General features: G+C 39.7%; 1 protein-coding gene across 3 annotated transcripts in view; it reads left to right on the top strand.

Moving 5' to 3' along the window:
- Nucleotides 1-27,806, top strand: part of ZCCHC17 (zinc finger CCHC-type containing 17) — a gene marked incomplete at its 5' end in the record, with an annotated part of 46,343 nt that overhangs the window by 3,233 nt on the left and 15,304 nt on the right. The window contains 5 exons of one of the 3 annotated variants that reach the window (XM_082833320.1): nucleotides 3,532-3,589; nucleotides 15,106-15,206; nucleotides 16,873-16,964; nucleotides 22,606-22,706; nucleotides 24,508-24,653. In XM_082833320.1, coding sequence (XP_082689446.1) covers nucleotides 3,532-3,589; nucleotides 15,106-15,206; nucleotides 16,873-16,964; nucleotides 22,606-22,706; nucleotides 24,508-24,653 — 498 coding nt within the window. Of the gene's footprint in view, nucleotides 1-3,531; nucleotides 3,590-15,105; nucleotides 15,207-16,872; nucleotides 16,965-22,605; nucleotides 22,707-24,507; nucleotides 24,654-27,806 lie in introns of those variants that run through there. The other 2 variants (XM_082833321.1, XM_082833322.1) reach the window with 2 other exon arrangements.

Below are 27,806 nucleotides of genomic sequence, written 5' to 3'. Positions count from 1 at the left end.
GATTGGGTGTTACTAGAGAGCAGAGGCCATGTTTATCTCATGTATCTTGGTAACTTATTCAAATTCATTTAAAATCAGACTGGGCATCTCTCTCTCTCTTTTTTTTTTTTTTTGTTTTTTGTTTTGGCTGCACCAAGTGGCATGCAGGGTCTTAGTTCCCTGACCAGGGGTTGAACCCGTGCCCCCTGCAGTGGAAGCATGCAGTCTTAACCACTGGACGTCAGGGGAAGCCCTGGGCATCTCTTTTTATACGTTGTTTTTATTTCACAGTGCTTGACATGGTATCTTGCATGCAGGTGCTCAGTACATGTTTGAATTAAATTGAATCCAAGCCTCTTAGGACCAGTTGCCTTTGAAGAAACTGGTGGTGCAGCCCATATCCTAGCAGCTCTTCTCTTAGCAGGCTCAGCAGGGTTGGGGGGCCCAGTGACAGAATAGCCGAGAAGCTAGTATTCATCCTTCCCTTGTCCTCTGAGGGACTTCTTGGTGCCGGAGTCCATTAAGCATGGTAGGGAGCCCAAGCATAGCATTGAGATTTGGGATTTGGCTTAGCCCAGCCATAGCCAAAGAAATGCTGAGGCGAGACTGGTGTTGGTAAGTTGGAAATAGCATTGGACTAGAAGTCAGAAAACTTCTTTTCTGTACTTGGTCTTGATACTTTCCAACTTTGTGACTTTAGACAAGTAACATATCTCTGAGCCTCAAATTCCTCATTTACATTATGGGGATAACAAGTTTCAAGGCCAGTGCAACCTCTAATCTGAAGATGGTAAATTCATTTTACCCAAGCCCTGAGTTCAGCTGAGATAATCACTGAATTTTCTCCCCTGAGCTATTTGATTAATTGTTCCTGGGACATCAGGCAGACGGTGTGAACATCTAAGGCAGGTGCCATTCTGTTAATTTCAACTCTGACTGCTCCCTAGGAGACACAGTGATGGAAACACCTGCTGCTGGAAATAGGCAAGAATGTGTTTTCCCAACTGAACAGTTGAGTGCATTAACCTTTCCTTTGGGAAGAGGCCAAATTTAGGTCTATTATGATATTTCCTCAAAAGATAATAATGTGACACTGGAGCTTCAGTATTGAAAAGTGAGGTTGTTTTAATTTATAGCAGCAAGGTGATTTGGACTCCAACTTCCAGGTGCTGCTTTTAAGTTGTTTAGATAATTATGCCCTTAACTAATGATGTTAGACAGTATGAAGCATTTTAGCCCTCTTTCTAGAACCCTGGAGCAAAAGCCAAAGTGCCTTTAGTTGGTCCAGAAAGAAGGGATTTTCTTTTATTGCAGTTAAAAATATTGTCTTCTTTATCCATGCGGCCCTGTTTTACAGAGAACAACTCGCTTTGTGAACTTGGATAAGTACTTCATGTTTCTGGTCTTCACTTTCCTTATTTGAAAAATGACAGGATTAGATCAGCTAATCTCTAAAGTCCACCTTGCCTTGATTTTAAGTACTAGTATCTGCCTGGTTGTACTGTTTCTTTGGGAATATCTGGTCCCTAACCCAGTGTAGCATATTCATCATTGTAAAACAAGAGTTTAGAAATTTTGGTTCTTAACCCATTCTTTTTTTTAAATAAATTTATTTATTTATTTATTTATTTTTGTCGTTGTTGGGTCTTCATTGCTGCGCGTGGGCTTTCTCTGGTTGAGGCAAGTGGGGGCTACTCTTCGTTGCAGTGCACGGGCTTCTCATTGCTCTCATTGCTCCTCTTGTTGCGGAGCATGGGCTCTAGGCGCGTGGGCTTCACTAGTTGTGGCTCACGGGCTCTAGAGTGCAGGCTCAGTAGTTATGGCGCACAGGCTTAGTTGCTCCATGGCATGTGGGATCTTCCCAGACCAGGGCTCAAACCTGTGTCCCCCGCATTGGCAGGCAGATTCTTAACCACTGCGCCACCAGGGAAGCCCCCCCTTCTCCTTCTTCCTTCCCCTTGTTTTAGTTATGTTTAAGCCAAAACAGTGATTGCCCAATATGAGATAACTAATTTTAAAGTCACTGGAAAGGACAAAGTTTATATGTGTAAGATCGTATTGAATATTTTATAAATAATAATGAATTTAGTGATGAATATAGTATATAGTGACAACTTTAATCCCAATCCACAATTGGGGGGTGGGGTGGGCTGGAGGAGAGCAATAGAGGTAGAGGCTGGGATAATGATTTATCTGGCAAGGCTTTTGGGCCTTTTGTTTCTATTACATATTGCATATTACATAGATCCATCAAGCCTCTAACTTCTCCATTTAAGGTCAACTCTGCAAAAGACAACTCTTTTTCTCTCTGATTACATCTTTTCAGGTTCTGTCAGATGTCTGTGTATTGGCTTTTTCTCTAATTGTCTTGATAAAACCCAAGACTCTGGTTTGGAGTGAAGTGGAGCAAGCTGTATGGTCTGGTTGGTTTGAAGGTTAGGAAAAAGAGATGTTCTACATGATCCATTTCAAATTATTAAACTTCTCCATTTGGATTGGAGGCCTCAGTTCCAGATAATATAAAGTGTAACTTTATTACCTAATTTTCTGCTGTTTGTTCCTATGTCTTTTTGAGGGATTTCAGTACATGTGGGATTTGGGCATTCCTAAGTACTGTCATACCATCTGACAAACACACCAATCTCACCAATGTTTTTAATATGATCACCATACCTGTCAGTCTAAACTTCAAAAAACCAAAAAAAAAAAAGCATTGCAGTACTATTTAACAATAGCCAGATCGTGGAAGCAACCTTAATGTCCATAAACAGAGGAATGGATAAAGGAGATGTGTTACATATATACAATGGAATATTACTCAGCCATAAAAAAGAATGAAATAATGCCATTTTCAGCAATACGGATGGACCTAGAGATTGTCATACTGAGTGAAGTAAGTCAAAGAAAGACAAATACCATATGATATCACTTACATGTGGAATCTAAAAAAAAGCTGCAAATGAACTTATCTATAAAACAGAAATAGAGTTATAGAAAATAAACTTATAGTTACCGGGGAGTGGGGATAAATTGGAAGACTGGGACTGATGCATACACACTACTATATATAAAGTAGATAATAAGGACTTACTGTGTAGCACAGGGAACTCTACTCAATACTCTGTAATGGCCTATATGGGAAAAGAATCTAAACAAGAGTGGATATATATATATATATGTATAACAGATTCACTTTGCTGTACACCTGAAAGTGACACAACATTGTAAATCAGCTATACCACAATAAAAATTAAAAAAAAATTTAAATTGGGGAATTCCCTGACAGTCCAGTGGTTAGGACTCTGCACTCTTACTGCTGAGGGCCCAGACTCAATCCGTGGTCAGGAAACTAAGATCCCACAAGCTGTGCGGTACGACCAAAAAAAAAAAAACTTCAGAAAGAACATAATGTTTGACAGAACATCACTTTTAGGCAGTTTTGCAGCAGACAGAGGCAGTCAGTACCAAGTAGAAATTCAGGGAGACAAGGTTAAATGCTATGGGAGAGAGATTCTTATTTGTATGACAAAGATTTTTTTTTTGTCTTTATAGGTTGCTATGGTGACAGACTATGGAGCCTTTATCAAAATCCCAGGCTGTCGGAAGCAAGGTGGGAAACTATAACTTGAAATTCAGTACTCTCATTTCACTCTCTTTACTGTCACCCCCACCACAGTTTAATTATAGGCTCTACTTTTTTCAGAGAGTAGTTTGTGTTTTTATTGTAAAGATACGAATACGGACAGTTGATGACAGTTCGTTTTTAGCAAGTCTTAACTCAGAAGAATGGTGCTCTCTGACTTGTGGGGAGGGCTGGGGCGTAACCACTTGTGTTCACTTCTAGAACTGACTCTTCCCTAAATTTCACCTGTGATCCTAGGGCGAGTCACTTGACCTCCTTTGGCTTAGGGTTTTGGGGAGGGCAAGCTACTTATTCTCTGAGGACAACATTGTGAGTTTTCTGGTATATGGCATGTGGAAAGGAAATAGTATTGTAACCAATACAAATATACATAATGCTTTCCTTTTGTTCACAATTGAGAGGTATCTATTGAACATTTTTGGAGTATCCTTTTCACATCTGTAATCTCATTTGTTTCTCAAAACAATTGTGTTAAGTAGAAAAGGTAGGTTCCACAGACTGGTGGCCTGCTCAGAATGATTGAGCTAGGTCGTGGCATGGCCAGGACTAGAACCCAGGCCTCCTGATGCCTAGCCCAGTGGGCTTTCTGCTCTGTTATACTGCTAGTGAATCAAAAGACTCAACTTGCTAATTCCTTGTGCTAAAATAAATGAAAGATTTATTAAAGATTTTAATGTAAAAGATGTAACCATAAGTGTTTTATTAGAAGAAAATAAAGAAGAATATTTGACTGTATAAAAGTCAATATAGGGCTTCCCTGGTGGCGCAGTGGTTAAGAATCCACCTGCCAATGCAGGAGACACGGGTTCGAGCCCTGATCCAGGAAGATTCCACATGCCGCGGAGCAACTAAGCCTGTGTGCCACAACTACTGAGCCTGTGCTCTAGAGCCTTCGAGCCACAGCTACTGAAGCCCACGCACCTAGAGCCCGTGCTTCGCAACAAGAGAAGCCACCGCAATGAGAAGCCCACGCACAGCAATGAAGACCCAACGCAGCCAAAAATAAACAAAAAGAAAAAAGTCAATACAGAAGTATATTTAACTACGTAAAAGTCAAAAACATAATTGCAAAAATCATCACATGCAAAGTTAAGTTAGGAAAAAGAATTTTCAGTCCATATCACACAGGACTAATAAAAAAGAGGAGAAAGTAGGAAAATGGGCCAAGGATATGAAAGGATAATTCATAGGAGAAAAAAATAGCAGTTGAGCAGTAAATATCTTAAAAGATGCTCATTCTCAATATTGATTAAAAATATAATATAAACTGTGATGTATCCATACAATGGAATACGGTTCGTCAGTACAAAGGAATGAGAATGAAGTATTGATACATGTGACAACCTGGATCCGTTTCCAGAAAATTTTGCTGAGTGAAAAAAGCTAATCCCAAAAGTTTACATATGTTATGATTCCATTTATGTAACATTTTTTAACAGCTTTTTTGAGACATAATTCACATACCTGCATTTCATCCAAAGTGTACAATTCAGTAGTTTCTAATATATTCTAACATATTCACAGAATTTTGCAACTATCACCACAGTTTGAGAACATTTTCGTCAGAAAAAAGAAACTCTGTACCTATTAGCAGTCACTCCAAATTCCCTGTCTCCCTCTCTCCTCTGCCCCCAGCCTTAGACAACCAGCTATCTACTTTTTGTCTTTATGTATTTGCTTATTCTGGACATTTCTTATAAACGGAATCATACAACATGTGGTCTTTTGTGGTGGGCGTCTTTCATTCACTTAGCATGTTTTCAAGGTTTACCTGTTTTGTAGCATGTATCAGTACTTCATTCCTTTTATTGCCATTCCAAAATGTGTGGAATCAACAGGCAGTTCTCCGGTTCTCTGATTCTTTGATAGCAAGTGGGCGTCCAACAATTCAGTTAATTCTGACACTAACTACCTAGAGGTACTGTCAGACTCTACAGGTTTAAGGTCTCAGTCTCACAAGACTGCCCTCATTTCAGACACCACTTGCAAGTATCCTGTCCCTGTGTTATGCACACTTCTGTCTGACCTGGCTATGAATTTGAAGGTTCCCACACCACCTTCCCAAGATTGGATAACTTGTTAGAACAACTCACAGAACTCAGGAAAATGCCATACTTAACAGTTACAGTTTATTATAAAAGATACAAATGAACAGCCAGGTGAGGAGGTACATTGGGTAGGGTCCAAAAGGACCCTGAGTGCAAGAACCTCTGTCTCTGTAGAATTGAAGTTCATCACCTTCATGGTGTGTGGATATACTTGCCAACTCAGAAGCTCTCCAAACCTTATCACTTAAGGGTTTTTGTGGAGACCCCATTACATGGCCATAATTGATTAAATCATTGACCACTGATCATTTAACTCCATCTCCAGCCCCTCTTCCCTCCCTGGAAGTTGGAATGGGGCTGAAACTTCCAACCTTCTAATCACACAATGATTCCTCTGGTCGTTACCATCTCCCATCTTGAAGCTCTCTAGCGGCTGACCAATAGTCACCTCATTAGCATAAACTTGGGTAAGATTGGAAGGGTCTTGTTATAAATCACTAGATGCTCCTATCAGGAAATTCCGAGAGTTTAGGAGCTCTGTGCCAGGAACCAGGGACAAAGACCAAATACATATTTCTTATTATACCACAGTATCAGTGCCGATATCCTAGTTGTGATAGTTTTGTGATATCCTAGTTTTGCCAAATGTTACATTGGAGGAAACTGGGTAAAGGGTTCATAAGATCTTTCTGAATTATTTCTTTCAACTACATGTGAATCTAAAATTATTTTTAAAATATTTTTTAAAGTGTTGGCTATTTCCAACAATAGTTCCATTTACTATTGAGAACATAAATTGTTACATACTTTGGTAATATCTGTTGATGTTTTTGATGTGCTTACTCTTTTGATCCAGCAGTTCTTTAGGGAATATAGTTTGCTTTATGGAATTATGTAAATTATGTACATCTATGCAGTGAACTATGCAGATGATAAAAAGAATGATAACTGTATTTCTAAGATACTTTGGTGCTGGTACTGTCTTCCTTTTACCATAAGGGTCAATGGAAAGTTTTTTGTTTTTTTTTTTGCGGTACGCGGGCCTCTCACTGTTGTGGCCTCTCCCATCGCGGAGCACAGGCTCCGGACGCGCAGGCTCAGCAGCCATGGCTCACAGGCCCAGCTGCTCCGTGGCATGTGGGATCTTCCCGGACCAGGGCATGAACCCGTGTCCCCTGCATCGGCAGGCGGACTCTCAACCACTGCGCCACCAGGGAAGCCCCAATGGAAAGTTTTTATACAATTCCACCACACCGATACCTGACGGATAGCAGTTGTAAGACACCATTGGTTATAAGAAGCATTCCAATTTCAGAGATGTTAAAGTGAGGGGGAAAAGTGCATCAGTAAAACAGGGTAAGTCTCAATTTACTGAAATGGAAAGGTGTCTAAGCTAACAAAATGAAAAAGCATGTTGCACAACAATTTGTATAGCATGACCCTTCCCCCTTTTAAAGCATGTTTACATATGCCTAGTATTTTAAACATTACTGCATATATTTAGAAGAAAGTCTGGAAGAATAGGCAACAAATTATTAACAGTGGTCACCTCTGGGGATCTTGGTTTGCTAAGGGAGAGATGTACATGGAAAAGGGACTTTCACTATTTGCAATTCTTTAAAACAAAATTTTTCTTTTACAGAAGTCCAACAGCTGATTTTGCTAATAAAGCCATACCTCTAGCCTTGGAGACTATGTACTCTGCTGCAAATTGCATCTTGGCGAATTAGAAATGGCTCACCAGTAGTTTCCAAGCTTGCAATAAGCAATCTGTAATAAAGTTTCTCATTTTACGTTCACTGGGATGTAATGAGGTGTAACTCATCCTCATCCCTATAGGGTATGCACCTCTTTTGATCCGAGGACTGCTTTTCTTGTCAGTGTACTTGCCATAGCTGCCAGTACCTGAAAGTCCCATCCTTACTTGAATATTTATGTGACACTTTGGGGACTGTGTGGCAATTAAAGGCCTGCCATCTTCCAGCAGTTAGTCTTCAACTCACTTGTGTCCATAGCCTGTCAGGTGATGCCTCTGATTGTGACTGCCAGTTTACAAGTCAATCTGTCAGTCTGACAGCTGTGCTAAGACAAGCCTTGGAAGGGGAGCTCAGGGAGCCAAATAATTAGATGGAAACTCTGTGAGTTCTAATCCTGGGCACTTCTGTAGGTTCATTGGGTAACTGGAGCAGTTACAGTGTATTTTAGCTTCTCCACCCTTGAATGGAGGAAGATTATTAAGTCCCATTCTGAAAGGACTGAGTTATGAAATAACTGGTCTGTAGATTTTAACATCGCTCATTCAGGAAGGTAGACTCTAATTTGAGTCATTTTTCTCAGATTTCTATTTTCAGAATTTTTTAATCACTACTGAGTTAAAGACCCCTTCCTAGTATTGAAGTCTAAACTAGATTTTCCTTCCCCTCTCATGGTGTTGTCCAATAGAACTTTCTACAGTGATGGAAATGTTCTATATTTGTTCTGATGTGTTTTCTAACACCAACCAGTTCTCCAGTTCTCTGCGCACCAACGGGGTGTCTAACAATTCAATTCAATTTTGACACTACCGGGAGTTAGTGTCAGGTCCCATAAGTTAACGGGGCTCATTCCCACAAGAATGCCCCCACTTGAGATGCTAGTCGCAAGTCCTGAGCCACCCTTATTTCTAGCTGACCCACTATGAATCAGGAGTTCCATTGACCCCCTCCACAAATTTGATAATTTGCTAAAATGGCTCACAGAACTCAGGAAAACACTTTCTTTTTGTTTGCTGGTTTATTATAAAGGATACAAACAGGAACAGCCAAACGGAAGAGATGTATAGGTTAAGATACGGGAGGAGGGGTACACAGAGCTTCCATGTCCTCTGGCATACGACCCTCCAGCAAGCTGAGGTGTTTACCAACCCAGAAGCTCTCTGACTCTCATTGTTCAGTTTTTATAGAGCTCTATCTCCAGCCCCTCCCCCAGGAGGTCAGTGGAGCTGAAAGTTCCAATCCTTTAATCACTTGGTCTTTCTGGTGACAGCTCCATCCAGAAACTATCAAGGGGCCCCACAACTAAGTCACCTCATTAGCATAAACTCTAGTATGATCAAAAGGGGCTTACTATGAATTACAAAGACACCCCTATCACTGGGGAAATTCCAAGAGTTTTAAGAGTTCTGTGCAGGGACCAGGGACAAAGACCGAATATATTTTTGTATTATACCACATCTGTGCTGTCTAATACAGTAGCCCAGCAACTTTTAAATTTTGTTTATTTTGATTAAACTTCAGTGTAAAACATCTGTAGCTAGTGACTATTGTAGTGGACAATGCAGCCTTATATATTTATGAAGTTCTTTTTTTCTCTACTATCCTCTGCCCACCAGCACTAAACTATGAAATTTTGAGAGTAGAGATTGTTCAGTGTTAAACACTTTTAAAGTGGCTTGCTTGTGGTAGTAGCACAAATATTTTTAGCAAAGAATTCAGGTTTAACAAATAATTATTGAGTTCTATTTTCTGGTCAGTATGTTATGTGGGAACACAGAGATAAGAAAACATAGTCCCTGCTGCTCTCAGATTGTTCACAGTCTAGAGATGTAAACAAATTACAATGTGGTGTAATGAAATAAGTGAAGTTGCCGTTAATCCACTGAACTGTGGAATAGTTAGGCTGTTGGGATGAGTCAGGGCCTACTACAGTGCCTGAGATATAGTGGGTGTTCATTGAATTTTATTAAATGAATACATGAATCCTAGTCCCAGCTCCCCCATTTACTAGCTTCTTGACTATAGCAGGTTGCTTAGTCCTTGAGCCTTAGTTTCCTTATCTGTGAAATGGGATGATGTGTATACTTTAGTTTCTTGACAAGCAGGATGATGTCTCACTCATCCTTGGATCCACTTTTGCTTATAATATAGTGGATATTTAGTAAATGTTTGAAGGAATTCATAATCTCAACAAGATAAAGGATGTGCAAGCACTTTAATTTATGTGCTTACATTATTGTCATATACTGCTGATTGGAGATAACTTATTTGACAAGTCTAGAGAGGGAATGCAGATGCCCCAAAGATAAAGGAGACCTTTTATTTTGACATTTTTGGGCTGCAGCTGTCCCCTAATAGTTTGTAAGTTTTAACCTCTTTCCTTTATTGTCAATGGAATTTGTGAAATTAATGGTGAACCTAACACAGTTGGGAGAATATTTTTAAGGGAACTATAATAGGCTGTCTGTTTTTCTCGTATGGCGATTTAGATGCTAGCTCTTTCCAAGTTGTCAGAATTTTTTTTTCTTTCTTTTACCAGCATACACTCAGATGGGACTCATTCTGTTTAAGTGTTATGTTAGGTTTACTGAAATATGATGGATTTGATATGCCCTTTGGGCATTTACGGCTTAATGTCAGAGATCCAGACACACACTCCCCCCTTCCATGTGACATGATGAGCAAAGCATTTTTGTTGGTTTCTGTTCTGGAGCGTTTGCTAGAACAGAATTAGATGTGTTTCTACTGTTGTAGATGAGATCTTTCTCTTTTTAATTGAAAAGATAACAGATTGATAATAAAGAAAAAAATGGAGAAATATCTACTGTGTTGTAGAAGACCTGACAGACTCATATTTGAATTGCAGTTCTTTCTTTATCAGCTTTGTGACCATGGACAATTTACTTAACTTCTAGACTATTTCCTCATGTGAACCTAATGTCACAGGGCTGATGTAAGGTTTAAATGAATGTGTGGATGTTCTGTATCTAGTGAAATATCCAGTACCAAGGAGGGAGCCTCATGTTTTATATGGTGCCTTCTACCATATGCATTTAATCCAACTGTTGGTGGTGTATCTGGGTAACAATGAAGTACCTCCCAAGAATTCAGGCTGTCTTCTGAGAATGAAACTAATGATGAATCCTACACAGAGTGTAGGATTAGCCATAGACAGAAATATACCAGGTAATTGCCTATAAATCTGTGACTGAGGAGTTGGGAGCATTCAAGACTTCAACAAGATAATCTGGGTTTAATTCTAGGGAAAAAGGGATTGGAATGAAATTGCACTTTAGTAAGCTGAAGTCTAATTGATTGTATCATTCTACTAGGGAGAGATTATATGAGCAGATATCAATCTCTGGAACATAGTAAAAGAAAGCCTGAGAGCCTGAAGTTGGCAGTGTTTATTTTGCCTTAATAAGGAAAAAATGAATCTGATGGTAGGAACTAGAGAGATGGATTCTTTTATGAGGGGGTCCGTTAAACCTTCATGGACTGGAAACATCTCTCAAAACGTTTGTCTCCCTTTTGTTCTGATTCCGTGTTGAAGCAATTTTTGATCACTAATCTAATTTTTCGGTATTTGATACTGGGGTCAGTGGGTAGTTTACCTAGATAAGGACTTGGAACCTTCCAAGTATAAGAAAAGTGTATCCTCTGTTGTAAATTAATAAATTGGTGAATTGTGTCTATCACCGAACCAATCACTAAATTGACAGTCTGATTAATGTATTTTGGCATGTAAGCATCTGCATGCTGAAGGCTCCTACATTTGTATCTTCAGCTTACACCCCTTGTCTGAGCTACAGACTTACATATCCAACTGCCTACCTGACATTTGCATTCAACACTGTGGGCTAGACCATTTCTCTTGTTTAATTCACCCAATAAACTAAGGAGATAAGCCATTAATGTTTCAACTATAAAAATCCTATACCCCAGTATAACAATTTTTATGTTCCCTTTTCATCTGTGTGCATATGAGACATAATTTTACATAATTTCAATCATAGTGTACATATAATTTCACATTTTGCTTATATATATATATATATAGGTTTTTATGGTTAAAATTTTTATGGTTAAAACTATTGCATGCTTATAGAAAAATAAGGGAAAAAACTACCAAAGCAAATGATCGTTGTGTGATATTACTACCACACAGAGATAGGCACTGTTAACATTTCAGTGTATTTTTTTTTTTAATTTTTATTTTATTTATTTATTTACTTTGGCTGTGTTTGGTCTTCGTTTCTGTGCGAGGGCTTTCTCTAGTTGCGGCAAGCAGGGGCCACTCTTCATCGCGGTGCGCGGGCCTCTCACTGTTGCAGCCTCTCTTGTGGAGTACAGGCTCCAGATGCGCAGGCTCAGTAGTTGTGGCTCACGGGCCTAGTTGCTCCGTGGCATGTGGGATCTTCCCAGACCAGGGCCCGAACCCGTGTCCCCTGCATTGGCAGGTAGATTCTCAACCACTGCGCCACCAGGGAAGCCCAGTGTATTTCTTTATGGTCACATATGTGCATAAAAATTAACATTGAGATTAAGATTATATTCTATATATACATTTTGCAGCTTTTACACTTAATGAATGTTAAACATTTCTTTGTCTTTTAAAATACTTTTTGTAAACATCTAACAGCATTATTCTATCATTCAGATGTACCACATAATCTTTTTAAGTTGTTTGTAGTTTTTCATTATTAATGCTTTACAAAAGTGCCATATTTAACTAAGAGAGATGACTGGGCCAGAAAATATCCTGCTTTGGGATCACATGGGAGAAGGACAAATGGTTAACTCATTCTTTCTTTGTGGTACTCCAATAAATAGACCTGTTTGAGAAAAAAAAAAAAGTTCTCTCAACTATATTAGGTTCAACAGTAATTTCTTTCCCAACTTCCATTAGCAGTTCAGGAAAGAAGTGAATTTGAGAATTAGAGGACAGTTGTAGCGGAAAAATGTCAAAATGAAACGTTACCCATTCCTTTAGGGCATCTGAATTTCCTCTCTGGATTTTCCATTTAGGTTACTCTGCTCATTACATGATCATGAAAAAGAAAAAAGCCCAGCTCCATGAATTTTATCCAATTTAGAGATTATGTGATGGTCTAAAATTTTAAACATGGGTTATATAATGTATATAGAATATTTTGGTTCCTGGGGTATTGAACGATAGGCTATCAACCTCCAGAATCAGCTGAAGTAGGTCTGAGAGACCCAATAACCATGATCAGAGAAAGCAGTGGCTTCCCACAGGAGCTCCAAACACAGAGGGTAGATATTTTGAGTTACAGGCATGTGCTGACAACTTTGCGTATGCATGTGTGTGAGAGAGAGACTGAGAATAAAGGTTAGTAATTCTCTCAGGAAACTTCAGGTAAGGCAGGTTTTTTGGACATAAATCTTTGTTTGACTTGTCAAGTTTTTTCTTTAGATTCCTGGTTTATTTTCATTCAAAATAATTGTTTATTATATTCATTTCTCTCAATATAGTTTTCTCTATTATTAAAACATCTGAAAATAAAACATTAACCTGCGATCCATAGCAGTTTAGATTATTTCTTTCTAATTTTTAGAATCTGTGTTAAGCATTTTTATTATTTAAATGAGAAAATGCTAGTTGCCTACAATGTTTGGCACATAGTAGGCACTCAATAAATATTTGCAAAAGAGTGAATTATTGATGTATTTTTACATAATCTTTTGAACATTGTTTTTAATGGGCCAAGTAGCTGTACCATAGTTGACTTAACCATTACTCTATTGCTAGATATTAGGTTGTTTCTAATTTTTTTCTGTCTTAAAAATACATTGAATATTTTGATATAGATCACTTTTCTAGGTGCATATAGATTTTTCTGTGTATAAGATTATTTTTTTAGTCTCAGAAGTGATTATGGGTCAAGTTAATTATTAGAACTCTTGGTTGCAAGGGACAAAAATACAGGAGAAACGTTTTGTCTAATTTAGTTGGGGAGTAAATTTAGCTTCCACCGGGGCTGGATTAGGTGCTCAGTTTATGCCTTCAGGGCTTTGGTCCCTTGTTTATGCAGCCTCTTCTTTTGCTTCCCTCTGGCTTACTCTTGCCACCTGGTGGTAAAGATGAGCATTGGTAACTTTCTGTAGTTTATAATCCTGACAAAAGGCTTGAGAAAGTGGATTTGATTTAGCTAGCATCTTGTGTCTGTCCCTGAACCAATCAATTGTTGTGGCCTGGGGAATGAAGTAACTTGATTGACCACGCCTGTGTCATGTGCCCACAGCTGGGGGTCAGATCAGCTCCAACCAAATTACAAGGACTGACCAGATTATTTTAGAATGTAGGGAAGGTGGTTCTCCCAGAAAAGGACCTTGGACAGACAAGGAAAAGGATTTAATTTTATTAAATATTTTTATCACTCTTGATAGCCATTGCTAAATGGTTTCTAAAGATTTATATTAGCCTCAGAAATATTTCTTATTTTACTATACTCATATCAACATTGGATATTATCTTCTAAATATTTTGCTAATTTAATAGATTAAAAATGTCACCTTGTTTATATTTACTTTTTTCACTTATCATAATTATTTTCTGTAACTGTCATTTAAATGGCTACTTACTCCTTTCTTTTTTGCTTTGGCTGCATTGGGTCTTCGTTGCTGCGCGCAGGCTTTCTCTAGTTGGGACGAGCAGTGCGTGGGCTTCTCATTGCGGTGCTTCTGTTGTTGCGGAGCACGGGCTCTAGGCGCGCGGGCTTCAGTAGTTGTGGCGCACGTGCTCTGCGGCACGTGGGAGCTTCCCGCACCAGGGCTCGAACCCATGTCCCCGGCATTGGCAGGTGGATTCTTAACCACTGCGCCACCAGGGAAGTCCCTGTTGACTCTTTTTTGAAAGATTTATCATAATTTACCAAGCTGTTTTCCAATTATTCGTCGTTTAGATTGTTTCGTAATTTTTATTTTTAACCTTGGTAGGTAATAATACTGCAAGTATTTTTTTTTTTACATCTTTATTGGAGTATAATTGCTTTACAATGGTGTGTTAGTTTCTGCAAGTATTTTTATATGCCATAGATTTTTGCCTCTACTGAGTTTTTCTTTTGGAAGAATTCCAATGGTGATATTCTTGCATCAAAGGTATAAACATCTCTATGCCCTTTGTTTTCAAAGAATTTTACCAACTTGTATTTTTACCAGTATTATATAAATGTAGTTGTTGTATTACATCTCTACTAACATTAAACACTATTTTAAAGAATATTTGTTAGTTGATTAGGTATAAAAAGTGATCTCAAATTGTTTTTTTAAATAAGTTTATTTATTTATTTTTGGCTGTGTTGGGTCTTCGTTGCTGCACATGGGCTTTCTCTAGTTGCAGCGAGCAGGGGCTACTCTTGTTGTGGAGCCTGGGCTCTAGACGCACGGGCTTCAGTAGTTGTGACATGCGGGCTTAGTTGCTCCGTGGCATGTGGGATCTTCCCGGACCGGGTATCGAAACCATGTTCGATCCCTGCAGTGGCAGGTGGATTCTTAACCACTGTGCCACCAGGGAAGTCCTCAAATTGTTTTAATTTGCAGTTTTAAATTAATGAAACCTTTTTCAGTGAATCTCCAACTCTTCTCCTTACTGTGTTATTTAGAGTATGAATACCAGACATGCCCTGTGCCTTATTTTATTTCTTCTTCTTGTGCTCAGGTCTGGTCCATCGAACTCATATGTCATCCTGTCGCGTGGATAAGCCCTCTGAGATAGTAGATGTCGGAGACAAAGTGTGGGTGAAGCTTATTGGACGAGAGGTAAAGTTCTGTGCAACTTTAACTCATTAGAAAGGATTAGGAAAAGCTGGGATTTTCTTAGTATTTCATGATGATATTTCATGAGTGTGTATGCATTGTTAACCATGGCTGATAATCTTATTTTTGAATCCTGCCACTATAATCTGACTTGAATTTAAACCTTTGGGCTGTCTGTCATGCAAACTCAGAAGGAATGGTGTGAACTGTATGTAATAAGTGTGGTGCAATAAGTACATGTTTATAAAACTTCCTTCCCTGAAGTTCACCCACATGGTGGGTGTGAAGAAAATACCAAAAAAGTAAAGAACCAAAAAGAGAGAAGAAAACTTAATCTATGAGACTATCTTTTAGTAGAAATCTTCCAGATGGACTTCAATTTGGACCAAAGCAGAAAGGGGCATAGAGTTTACAGTCATTTTTTCCTCATACCTGGCACCATGCAATATGAGGGAAATGAGAAAGCACTGGAGGATCCTGTTAACAGCAACTCACTTGAGGGTCTGCGGGTATGGACAAACCACAGGAGAAATGTGCACATACACTGATACCTGCTCTTTTACCAGAGAATTGCAGGGGAGACAGGCCTGAAAGAAATATTATTCGACAGTATTTGAGTGCTTATTATGTACTAGGTCTGAGGGATACAAGAATCAGATGTAAATGACTCCAGTGGTTATGGAACTTATATAGATTATAACTGGAGGAGACAAATAAAAAGTAAGCAAGCTAAAATAATTAAAAATATAAGTTATAGTAAGTGCTCTAATAGGTTCAAACAATGTGGAGGTAGATTTAGATAAAGGGGTCAGGAATGGGCTTTCTGCGGGGGTGGTATATGAGCTGAGACCCAAAGGAAAAGGAACTAGTCATGTGAAATGTTAGGAAAAGAATATTCCAGGCAAAGAGAATAGCTAATACAAAGACCCCAAAGTGAAGAGGGCCTTCAAATGCTGGAGGAAGCAAAAGAAGACCAATGTGGCTAACAACTGTCTTCACATTTAAAGATGCTCTTAATTGTTTTCATGTTTTGTTTTGTTTTGTTTTTTTGCGGTACGCGGGCCTCTCACTGTTGCGGCCTCTCCCATTGCGGAGCACAGGCTCCGGATGCGCAGGCTCAGCGTCCATGGCTCACGGGCCCAGCCGCTCCACGGCATGTGGGATCTTCCCGGACCGGGGCACGAACCCGTGTCCCCTGCATCGGCAGGCGGACTCTCAACCACTGCGCCACCAGGGAAGCCCCTGTTTTCATGTTTAAAAAGCTTTTAGACGAAGTCCAAAAGGAGATCTAGTCCACTGGAATGTTCTGAAACCTATTCTGTGCTCATAATAATCTGTGAACAGATTATTATGCTGAACTATCTAAAAGAAACAGCTTTCATTTTCTTCCTGGTTACTTCCCCAGGCCCCAGATTTCTGAGCAACCATTTTTGTCTTTCCCCCCAGGAGGGTCAAGAATGATAAGAAAACCATTTCCTAAAATGCTTTTGCCATAGGATCTGCCTGTTATGCTTATTAGTACCCGCAATGTTCAGAGCACAGGACCTTGGCCATAAGAGGAACTCAGTGTTTGTTACATGATAAAAACTTCAATTCTTCGATAATTTTAGGCCAGCAGTCTAAATGATGTACTTTGAGCTTTTGCTGACTTTGCTTTTGTTTTTTTCAGATGAAAAATGATAGGATAAAAGTATCCCTCTCCATGAAGGTTGTCAACCAAGGGACTGGGAAGGACCTTGACCCCAACAACGTTATCATTGAGTAGGTAAAATGTTTGGAAAGGCTAAAATCCTTCTACTTCTCAAACCACAGAATGCTGTAGTGAATCAGGCCCACTTGGGAACTCTACTGTTTGTAGGCTGTGATATTGATGAGTTATGTGACCTTTGTGACTTTGGTTTTTAGAGGTATAAAGTGTTAAAGATAACACATTACTGCATAGAGTGCTAAGATGAAATGCTAACATGCACCTCCTAGCATAGAAGTGCGCTGTCAATGGTTTCATTTCCTTCCCCTTATTCTTTTTCAGCTTCTGACCTTGAACCAGTTAGCCAACGAGCATTCATCGTGAGATATTTGTTATTTGCCTTTCTCCTAGCTCTGGGACTGAAAAAAGGCAGAGACCATGTAGGAGGAATAACTCCAGTGGGGTTTTAGACTCCTGCATATTGGGATGTGCTGTGTTCTGAACACAGCACCTTACTTTCACTGGCTCTTCTGACCTTTCATTTATGAATGGAAAATTTTCTCTGTAGGATACTGGCTGGTGATACAGGGAATTTGCTGTCTCAAAATCTTTCTTGAATACAGGCATACTTTGGAGATACTGTGGGTTCAGTTCTGGACCATCACAATAAAGCAAATATCTTAATAAAGTAAATCGCATGAATTTTTTGGTTTCCCAGTGCATATAAAAGTAATGTTTACACTATATTGTAGTCTATTAAGTGTGCAATAGCATAATGTCTAAAAAACAGTGTATGTACCTTAATTAAAAAATACTTCATTGCTTAAAAAATGCTCAAACAATGACAGTAGTAACATCAAAGATCTCTGATCAGAGATCACCATAACAAATATAATAATAATAATAATGAAAAAGTGTGAAATATTGCAAAATTACCAAATTTGATACAGAGACATAAAGTGAGCAAATACTGTTGGAAAAATAGTGCCAGTAGACTTGCTCAACTCAGGGTTGCCACAGACCTTCAAATTGTAGAAATCGCAATATCTGTGAAGCTCAATAAAACGGGGGTATACCTGTATATGCCAGTGGTTTCTAACCAGGGGTTCCTAGGTAGCTAATATCCCTTGAAGGAGTCTTGGGGGTTTATGAACTGTTTCAAGTATTTCAGAAAGCCAACTAAAAAATCATACATTTATCCTCAGGTTAACCATGACATTATTTCACTGCTTCTGATGATAAAATATCACATTCTTTATCTCATGCTAATTGGGTGCTCTTAATGGCCATCATGTTATTTTTTTTTTAAAATAATAAAAAAATAAGAAATGTTGTTTGAGTGGGATCTTGGCGGCACAATGTTTGGAAACCCTTAGGTTTATAGTTCTGAGCAAAATCATTTTGGATATGAAGGAAATTTACCTAAAAGGAAGGGAAATGATATTTATTGAATACATACTATGTGCCAGGCATTATGCCAGGTGGTTGGTGTACATCAGTGCATCTAATTCTCATAACAACCTGCAAAGTGGGTGTTATCTCCATTTTACTTTATTTTCTTAGTTTTAGCTTGGTGATAATTTGCCTGTGGTTATATAACACTTTCCATTTACATTAGAAATCTTTTATAACTCTGAGCTCAGAAATGTTATTTAAGTCTGGCATTTACTGATTGCATTGTAATAAATTACTTCTGCTCCAAAGAATCCTGTCTATACAGACTCATTAAAAGCAGTGAAATTTCCCAAAGCCACCCTTATAAGGATAAAATATAAAACAAGTAAGATAAAAGAGCTACTTCTCTTTCTCACAACAAGGGAGGGGAAGGGAAAGGACCCCCTGGTTTTATGATGAATGTGTCTTTATGTATGGACTACTTCTAGTAATGACTAAGTGACCGAACAGTAACTTCTGTTGTAAACTATTTCTAGACTGCATCTAGGAAAGAAGCATGGCATAGTGGAATGATGACAGGTTTTAGAGTTAGACTTGAATCAGAAAGAGTCCTAGTTCTGCCACAAGCTAGTATACCACCCTGAGCAGATTAGCTAGCCTCTTTGAACCTCAGCTTCTTCAAAATGGAGGTAATGACACCTACATCTTAGAAATGATGGTATGATTTAAATAAAATCTTGTTTATGAAGAGCCTAATTGTCTAATCTATAGTAGAAACTTAACACATAGTGGCTACTTGTAGTTATTGTTTTAAAATGTTTCTTTGTTTTTCCTCTAATATCTGAGATTATCATACCCTTTCTTTTGAAAGGATATATAAAACCCATGAGGCAGAGGCCACGTCTTATCTCCCATAGTGCCTAATGTATAGTAGTCGTTAAGTTAGTGCATCCATTTACTCATTATTCAACATATATTTACTGGGCTCATATTCTATGTGAGGTATAATGGCAATACCAAGGTTTCTGCCTCAGGACCTTACTGCCTAGTGTAATGTGATAATTATGCAAATAACTTTAATTTTAAGACAACATGTAATAAATGTTAAAAGAATGTTTTAAAGGAAGAATTCTAGGAATTCGCTTGAAGAGGAAGAGTTGATATTAGGCCCTGATGGTCAGAGAAGACATGGCAATTGAGCTAGGTCTTGAAGAATGGATAAGATTTTGTCAGGCAGCAGGTGAAAGAATAGTATTCCAGGCAGAAGAAATAGTCTGAGGAAAGGAATGAGGCAGGAAAGCACATGGCAATTCAGGAGTCTTGTTTAAGGAAAGAAGAGGGGAGGGTATGGTCAGGTGCTAGAATGTAGGGCTTGAAATATACGTTGGGGTCAGATTGTGAACAGCTTTGAATAGCAGTCAAAGAATATGAATGATTTTTAAAGCCTTTGAGTGGGAGAGACTCCTGAGCAGATTATTCTCTCCAGGTACCCCATTCTCTGGCCTCACCCTGTTAGGCTCAGTATCTTCATGCTACACAGCTACACAGAGTTTGTCAACTACCTTTCATTTTTCATCAAAACCTAGCTGTCTTATATTTCATTCCCTCAGGCCCCAAAGTATTAACGAGGTCATCTAATAAGTGAATCTGCAAATGGAAAGGGGTTAAATGCAGTGTCCAGTTAGGTTTAGCCGGCATAGTATAGTCTTAAGAAAGAGCATTTATGTTTCGCCACACTGTAATTATCCATTTATATATCTCTTTCCACTGGTAGACTATCTACCATGTCCTATCATTTTAATGTATTTACTCATATCATTGTACTAGCACTGGTGCTTGCCACTTACTAAACTTAAAAAAAAAAAGAAAGATTAATCCAACTATGTGTGCTGGATGGATTAGAGGCAGGGAGACCAGTAAATGAATTACTACTGTTTAGGTGAAATGTAATGAAGCCTAAACTAGCATGATGGCAATAAGGACAGAAAGGGAGACAGGTGGTGAGTGACACATTTGTTGAATTGGGCATTAGGTGGGAGGTATGATTCGGCTTATAGTATGTTTGAATCTGCAGTGTATTGGAATTCATTATAATGAGGGTTTGATTAAGCTGCAACTCATAGTCACTTGAAACTCAGTTCTACAAATAAGGACATCCGAAAACAATAGAGTTTTCGTGACCGTTCAAGTTATGTCCCCAAGATCCTGCCTTGGTGGGGTTTTCAGTTTGTTTGTTTGTTTAATTTTATTTTATTGTAGTGAGAACATTTAACATGAGATCTACCCTCTTAAGAAATATTTAAGTGTATAATAGTATTGTTGACTATACATACAATGTTGTACATTAGATCTCCAGAACTCACTCATCTTCCTTAACTAAAACTTTATGCCTGTTGTTAAGTAACTCACTCACATTTACTTCTCCACTCTCCTCACCTTGGTTTTTGTTATTCAAGCTTCACCCTTTGAACTGACCCTCTCGCATGACCCATACCAGACAGTAGACCTCCTATCATTTGACTAAGATTCTTCTAGGGCAAAAGCTAGGGATTTGAACAGACATTTTCAGAACTTAAACCATATGCTTTTCTGGTCTGTCCCAACTGGGAAGCCACTAGTCACATAGTCTATTTAAATGTAAAGTAATTAAAAGTAAATAAAATTTGGGGGCTTCCCTGGTGGCGCAGTGGTTAAGAATCCGCCTGCCAATGACAATGACAGTGGCAGACAAAATAAATAACTTTATTTTTTAAAAAAAGTAAATAAAATTTGGTATCCAATTCCTCAATCACTAACCACATTTGAAGTGCTCATTAGCCATAGACATAAACTCAGACATAAATAGTCAGCAGTACAGACATAAATTTATAGAACTGTCCATCTTCGCATTCTTTTGGACAACAGTATGCTAGATGGTGTGCTCTCTGCTCAGATATAGAGAAGAACATGACATAGACTTTACTATTCAAGTCCTGGTTGTGGTACAGAGGGTGAGGCAAAATGTAAACAAATCAGTAAAATAAAGTGAGTATTTAACTCTGCTTGTGGTAGAGTTTATAGAAGATACGATATTTGAGCTGAACTTTAAAGAATGAATGGGACAGAATATGGAGTATCTTTACCCTCTCTGTTTTTTCTCTTGAGCCCACATATCCCATGAAACTGTTGGCTGAAATTTGTGAAGTGAGTAGCTCTGTTTTGCTTTGATATTGTTATCTTGCATTTCTCTGGGTAGTGTGGCTCTTTTGGCAGAATATTTCTGTTTTTGCTGGACTCTACAGAGACCTGGTTGGAAAATCTTAGGTGAAGTCAGAGGTCAAAGTTAAAGATGTTCAGGTAAAGAAAAATATTTTGGATGAAGAACAAAGAAATTTCAACAAGCTTTTTTTTTAATTTTTAAAAATATATTTAATTAATTTATTTATTTTTGGCTGTGTTGGGTCTTCGTTGCTGCGCATGGGCTTTCTCTAGTTGCGGCGAGTGGGGGCTACTCTTCGTTGTGGTGCGCGGGCTTCTCATTGTCATGGCTTCTCTTGTTGCGGAGCACGGGCTCTAGGCATGCGGGCTTCAGTAGTTGTGGCTCACGGGCTCTAGAGCACAGGCTCAATAGTTGTGGCGCTCGGGCTTAGCTGCTCTGCGGCATGTGGGATCTTCCCAGACCAGGGATCGAACCCATGTCCCCGGCATTGGCAGGGAGATTCTTAACCACTGCGCCACCAGGGGAGCCCCAACAAGCATTTATTGATGCTGTTGCTTGCCAAGCCTTGGGCTGAGGTGCCAGGGAAACAAACACAAGTAAGATTTTTTTTAAACAGGCCCACGATCTAGAGAAGAAACAACTCTGTGGTGTGATATGTGCTAGGATTGACATGTGTATAGTATACAGTTAGAGTTTGAAAGAAAGAATGATCAGGAGTGATACTCTTCAATTAAACATTTTCTAAGAGTACTCTTTGCAGGCACTGTGTGTTATAGTAAAGATAAGAAATAAGAGCTATGACAACTAGGGTACTTTGGCTCTTCTTGTAGGAGTGTAATTGGTAAACACACTGTCTGGCAGTGTCTACTAAGGCAGATGCCCTACAACCCAGTAGTTCCCCTCCTACGTGGAACTAGGCATTTCCCAAAGGAATGCATATACATATATATGTTCACCAAAAGACGTGTGCTAGAAAGTTCACAGAAGCAACATGAGCAACAGAAGTTCACAGAGCAACACAGAAAGTTCACAGAGCAACAGAAACAACATGGAGTATTAACTTGTAGTATCTCTGGCCATATCTCTTAAAAGGGCCAACAGTTAGTATCATTTCATTACAGGCAAGAAGAGAGGCGGAGGCGGTCCTTCCAGGATTACACTGGGCAGAAGATCACCCTCGAGGCTGTCCTGAACACTACCTGCAAGAAGTGTGGCTGTAAAGGTAAGGCGAAGTCTCTATCATTTCAATTTTTCTCTCCTTGTGGATGGACCCTTTATGGGATGCGGGAGGCCCCCTGGTGTGGGTTAGCTCACTGTGGTTTTTAGCCAAATGCTGGCCTCACCTGCTCATCTGCTGTTCCTACTAGACTCACATCAGAGTTCATGGCTTGTTGCTTTTTCTGTTCCCTTTTCTGAATGCTGGCCCTGCCAGATGCTACACCACCACCACTACTCCCCTCTCTCTACGGGTGATGCCCTGCCTGGGCAAGGTCCCCATGTACTATGCCAGGAGGGGTAAGAGTGTTGGATTATGATTAACACTCTAAATTTTTATCTCGAAGGATGATTATTGTTCTGCTGCAAAAATTAAGTGACTTGGAAATATATTCCTCTAAGGATCCAAGTCAAGCTCTTTCTTGCTTATTACCTTTATCTCTATAACTTCAGAGTTCTGAATACAGTATCTTTTTAGTAATAAAGAATACAGGCTAGTCACTTCCTTTTAGCTTTGTTTCTTCAAGTTTCCTCCAGTCCTACTCAAATATTAAAGAGCTCTTTCAGCCTGACTTCCCTTGTTGGAGCTATAATGAGAGGTATTGCCAGCTTCTCGTTTTCAGAGTGACCTCAATTTGTCACCCCTTCTCCCTAGCCTTTCACCTACCCAGCTCTCCTGATCTTTCTACAATGAGTGGTAGCAGATTTTTGCCCTGGTTGAGGTCGTGGGGTCTAAGCCCCAATTTATCATTAATGTAGAGGGAGGAAGGGAAAAATAAAATAGAAAGAATACTTCCTCATGAGTATTGTGGGACCATTTCCAGCATAGATATTTGGAAAACTCTATGCTGTATTCTCCTTCCAGGCACCATCCCGCTTCTGGACTCCGAGTTGCAAAGTAGTTTACACATAGCTTTTTGATGACTTCATCAAATTCTTTATGCCCCTGAGAGAGGGTCTACAAAGAGCTCAGACAAAACCAGCTGTGTAGCATCTGTTAAAGGGCCGCTTAATAGCAGTGTAGGCCCAGGGAGGGTGGGGTTCTCTTACCTTCAACTTGTGTCCACCAGGTGTTACATGAGGCAGAGAAGAATAATGAGAGATGGAATTTGGCCCAGGCAGGCCAAAGGTGGTTGGTTTTGATGCAGCAGAAAGAGCACAGGGCAGGGAGGTATGAGACCTGGGGTAAGTTTTAGCTCTGCTGCTGTCTGTGTGACCTTGAGGTACTTCTCTACTCTGGGCCTTCATGTCCTCTGCAAATGCAGTGTTGGATTTGATGATCTCTCAGGCCCTTGCCAGACCTGACAGTCTGTGAATGCTGAGTGCCCCTAGGTGACTGCTGTCTTTCTGTGTGTTAGCTTGAATCTGAGTGCTGCCTTCCTGCTTGCTGCCTAAGAGCTGTCTTCCTTTGGGGCTTGGCCTGCCACTCGGCTCCCTCTGCTAAGTATTCCGCTCTCTGGAGCAGCCTTTCATTGTCAGGAATAAGTTCCAAATAGACCTTTAAAAATTCCTGAGCCCAGTTGCTAATGGAGGGCAGCACAAGCCTGTGTCCTCACGTCCTTTGCCATTTCCAAAGCGGTGCCAGGGTTTCCCACAGCTCCAGGACCAGATGCTTGTCTGGCTCTGGTTAAGTGAGCAATGCCATCTTGAGGTGACAGAAAATCTGCTCTGAAGGCAATAGCTGCTCTGAATGAACTCATTAGTACCTCCTGAACGAGCCAACCCTTCAGGAACTTCTAGGGAAGATCCACCTGCTAAGGTGAGAGACTGCCTCTTCCCTCCCTACCTTTTCTACTTCTCTTCTGCAGGCCACTTTGCAAAGGATTGTTTCATGCAGCCAGGTGGGACCAAGTACTCTCTGATACCTGATGAGGAAGAGGAGAAGGAAGAGGCAAAGGCAGCAGAGTTTGAAAAGCCTGACCCCACGAGAAATTCTTCTAGAAAAAGAAAGAAGGTGAGTGCTGTCTTTATTTTATTTATCATATTGAGTTTTAAAATAAAAATATACTTTCTGCAGAAATTTTAGAAATACTGAAAAACATAAAGAACATTAGAATCTCTTGTAATCTTTCCACCCAGTGAGACTCTTATAGTAGTTTTGGTATATTCTAATATTTTTTCTAGGTAAATATGTACATACATATAATATAAACATATATATAATTTTCTAGGGAAGTGTATATATAATTTTCGTATATGTATGTGTTTACATATAAACACACAAGCATGGTCATACTAGGTATAGTTTATATCCTACTTTTTTCATTATATTTATCAAAAGCAGGGCTTCCCTGGTAGTGCAGTGGTTAAGAATCCACCTGCCAATGCAGGGGACACGGGTTCGAGCCCTGGCCTGGGAAGATCCCACATGCCGCGGAGCAACTAAGCCCGTGCGCCACAACTACTGAGCCCGCGTGCTGCAACTACTGAAGCCTGTGCACCTAGAGCCTGTGCTCCGCAACAAGAGAAGCCACTGCAATGAGAAGCCCGCGCACCACGATGAAGAGTAGCCCCCACTCGCCGCAACTGGAGAAAACTTGCGTGCAGCAACGAAGACCCAACGCAGCCAAAAGAATAAAATAAATAAAATATATAAATTTATATTTATCAAAAGCATTTTCTAGTATCCTTAAGTGTTCTTCAAAAACTTGATATAAGAGCACCATATGATATTCTACTCTATGGCTATATGATGGTTTATTTAATAATTTTTCTATTGTGGGATATTTTTGATTACTTCCAACCTAAATCTTTGGCCATATCTCTTATTGCTTTCTTCGGATAAATTCCTAAGTAAGATTACTGAGTTAGGGCTTTAAGACTCTTGATACATGTTATCAAATTGTCTTTCCAGAAAGTACTTATTTTACACCCAGCAGAGGATAAGAGTGCCTGTCTCACTGAGTTGTATCTTCCATCTACTACTTCTAGCAAAACAATTCATAAAACAGACATTAGGGCTTCCCTGGTGGCGCAGTGGTTGAGAGTCCGCCTGCCGATGCAGGGGACATGGGTTCGTGCCTCGGTCCGGGAAGATCCCACATGCCGCGGAGCGGCTGGACCCGTGAGCCATGGCCACTGAGCCTGCGCTCCGCAACGGGAGAGGCCACAACAGTGAGAGGCCCACGTACCGCAAAGAAAAAAAACAAAACAGACATTATTGTGGTGCAGGAAAAAAACGGTGCATTTGTAGCATACAACATAGAGAGGAAATGAAAAAAAAACTATGTTATAGTTTGGTCAGAAATAGTTGTTCTCATGTAGTATAGTGTTTTTCTTTTTTTTTTTTGGCCACACACCACAGCACGTGGGACCTTAGTTCCCCGACCAGGGATTGAACCTGCGCACCCTGCATTGGAAGGCAGAGTCTTAACCACTGGACTGCTGGGGAAGTCCCTAGTGTAGTGGTTTTCTAATTGTGGCTGGTTATTAACTTTTGGGGTTTTTTTTTGGTTTTGTTTTGTTTTTTCAAAGCTTTGGCAAACTTTTATTGAGTGGTCATTTTATTCCAGGCATTGCAAACCTAGGAATATAAAAACTGTGATAAGGTTCTTGCCCTCAGTGGGCATTATCTACAAATTCAGCATTATCTTCATTTTTTAGATGAGGAGGAAGGTCCATTGTACCATTATTAAGAATTGCCCCAAGTATATGGATAATAATATATCGATCTGTATATTCTTTCCCTGGGTGATCACATCCCTCCTAAGACTTCAGCTGCCCTGACCACTTTTACATCACTAAGTAATAGCCCACTGGTACTTCAGACTTTGGCTTGGAGTCAATCAGACGTAGGTTGAGGCCCTTCTGTGCTACTTACCAGCTATATAACTTTGGGCTCAAAGTAGGATCATTGTGCTCCTTGAACAACCAAAACCCTTGTTTCTACCTTGTATTACTAGTTTTAATGACAGCAGTAACCTCTCAGTCTCCCAAGAAAGAAACAATATGTAATTAATTTTCTTCTCCTTACTATCCCATGCCTAGTCAGTCACCAAGTCCTGTCCATGGTACCTTATAATATCCCAATTCTGTTCCTTCCTCCCACTCCCACTACTACTGTGCATTTCACCTGCTTCCCTCTCTCACTTATATTCAGACTATTGAATTAGCCTAGGGAGATTTTAAAACTACATATTTGCCTTCTACCTCTTGAGTACCAAGTTCACATCTGGGCATCTGATTTTTTTGAAAAAGCACCTTCTTTATCTCACTGCTCGATTCTCTTCATTAATGTTTTTTTGCCCTCTGCTTTAATTCTGAATGTGGACTGCTTGAGGCTGTGTCTGTTTTTATTATTCCCTTCTCATCTCTAACTACCTTCTCCCTAAGTGATCTCATCCTGTCCAGTGGTTTTGAATACCATTTATATGCTAATAATCCCCCAATTAAGTATATGTATCGTTTTTTAAATCCAAGTCTGTAATTCTCCAAGTGTGTAATTCTATCTCTAACTTTTTCTCTGGAACTTCAGATTTAGATATTCAACTGCCTATTTGACATCTCCATCTGATTGTCGAGTTGACATCAAGCTTAGCACACTCCAAAACTCTTCAATGTTCCTCCTACCCAAGGCTGCTCCCTTCATATTCCTCCCTATCTCAATGAATGGGTCACCAGTTGCTGAAACCAAAATCTGCAGCCTTTGGGTATAGTGTTGTTATTGTTCTAATTGTAGTAAAAGATATGTAACATAAATTTTACTGTCTTTTTTTTTTTTTTTTGGCGGGAGGCTGTGCTGCACAGCTTGTGGATTTTAGTTCACCAACCAGGGATTGAACTCGCCCCCTCGGCAGTGAGAGTGTGGAGTCCTAACCACTGGACCACCAGGGAATTACCCCATCTTAACCGTTTTTAAGTGTACAGTTCTTTGGCATTAAGTAAATTCATATTATTGTGCAATCATCACCACCATCCATCTCTAATACTCTTTTTTTTTTTTTTTTTTTTTTGGCTGCGTTGGGTCTTCGTTGTGGTGTGCGGGCTTCTCATTGCGGTGGCTTCTCTTGTTGGGGAGCACAAGCTCTAGGCCCGTGGGCTTCAGTAGTTGTGGCTCACGGGCTTAGTTGCTCCGCAGCATGTGGGATCTTCCCAGACCAGGGATCGA

Source organism: Leucopleurus acutus (genome assembly GCF_964270905.1).
Source record: "Leucopleurus acutus genome assembly, chromosome: 2".
In the NCBI taxonomy this organism is placed as follows: Eukaryota; Metazoa; Chordata; class Mammalia; order Artiodactyla; family Delphinidae; genus Leucopleurus; species Leucopleurus acutus.
The sequence above is the reverse complement of the archived record's forward strand: the minus strand, read 5'-3'. Positions and strand labels throughout refer to the sequence as shown.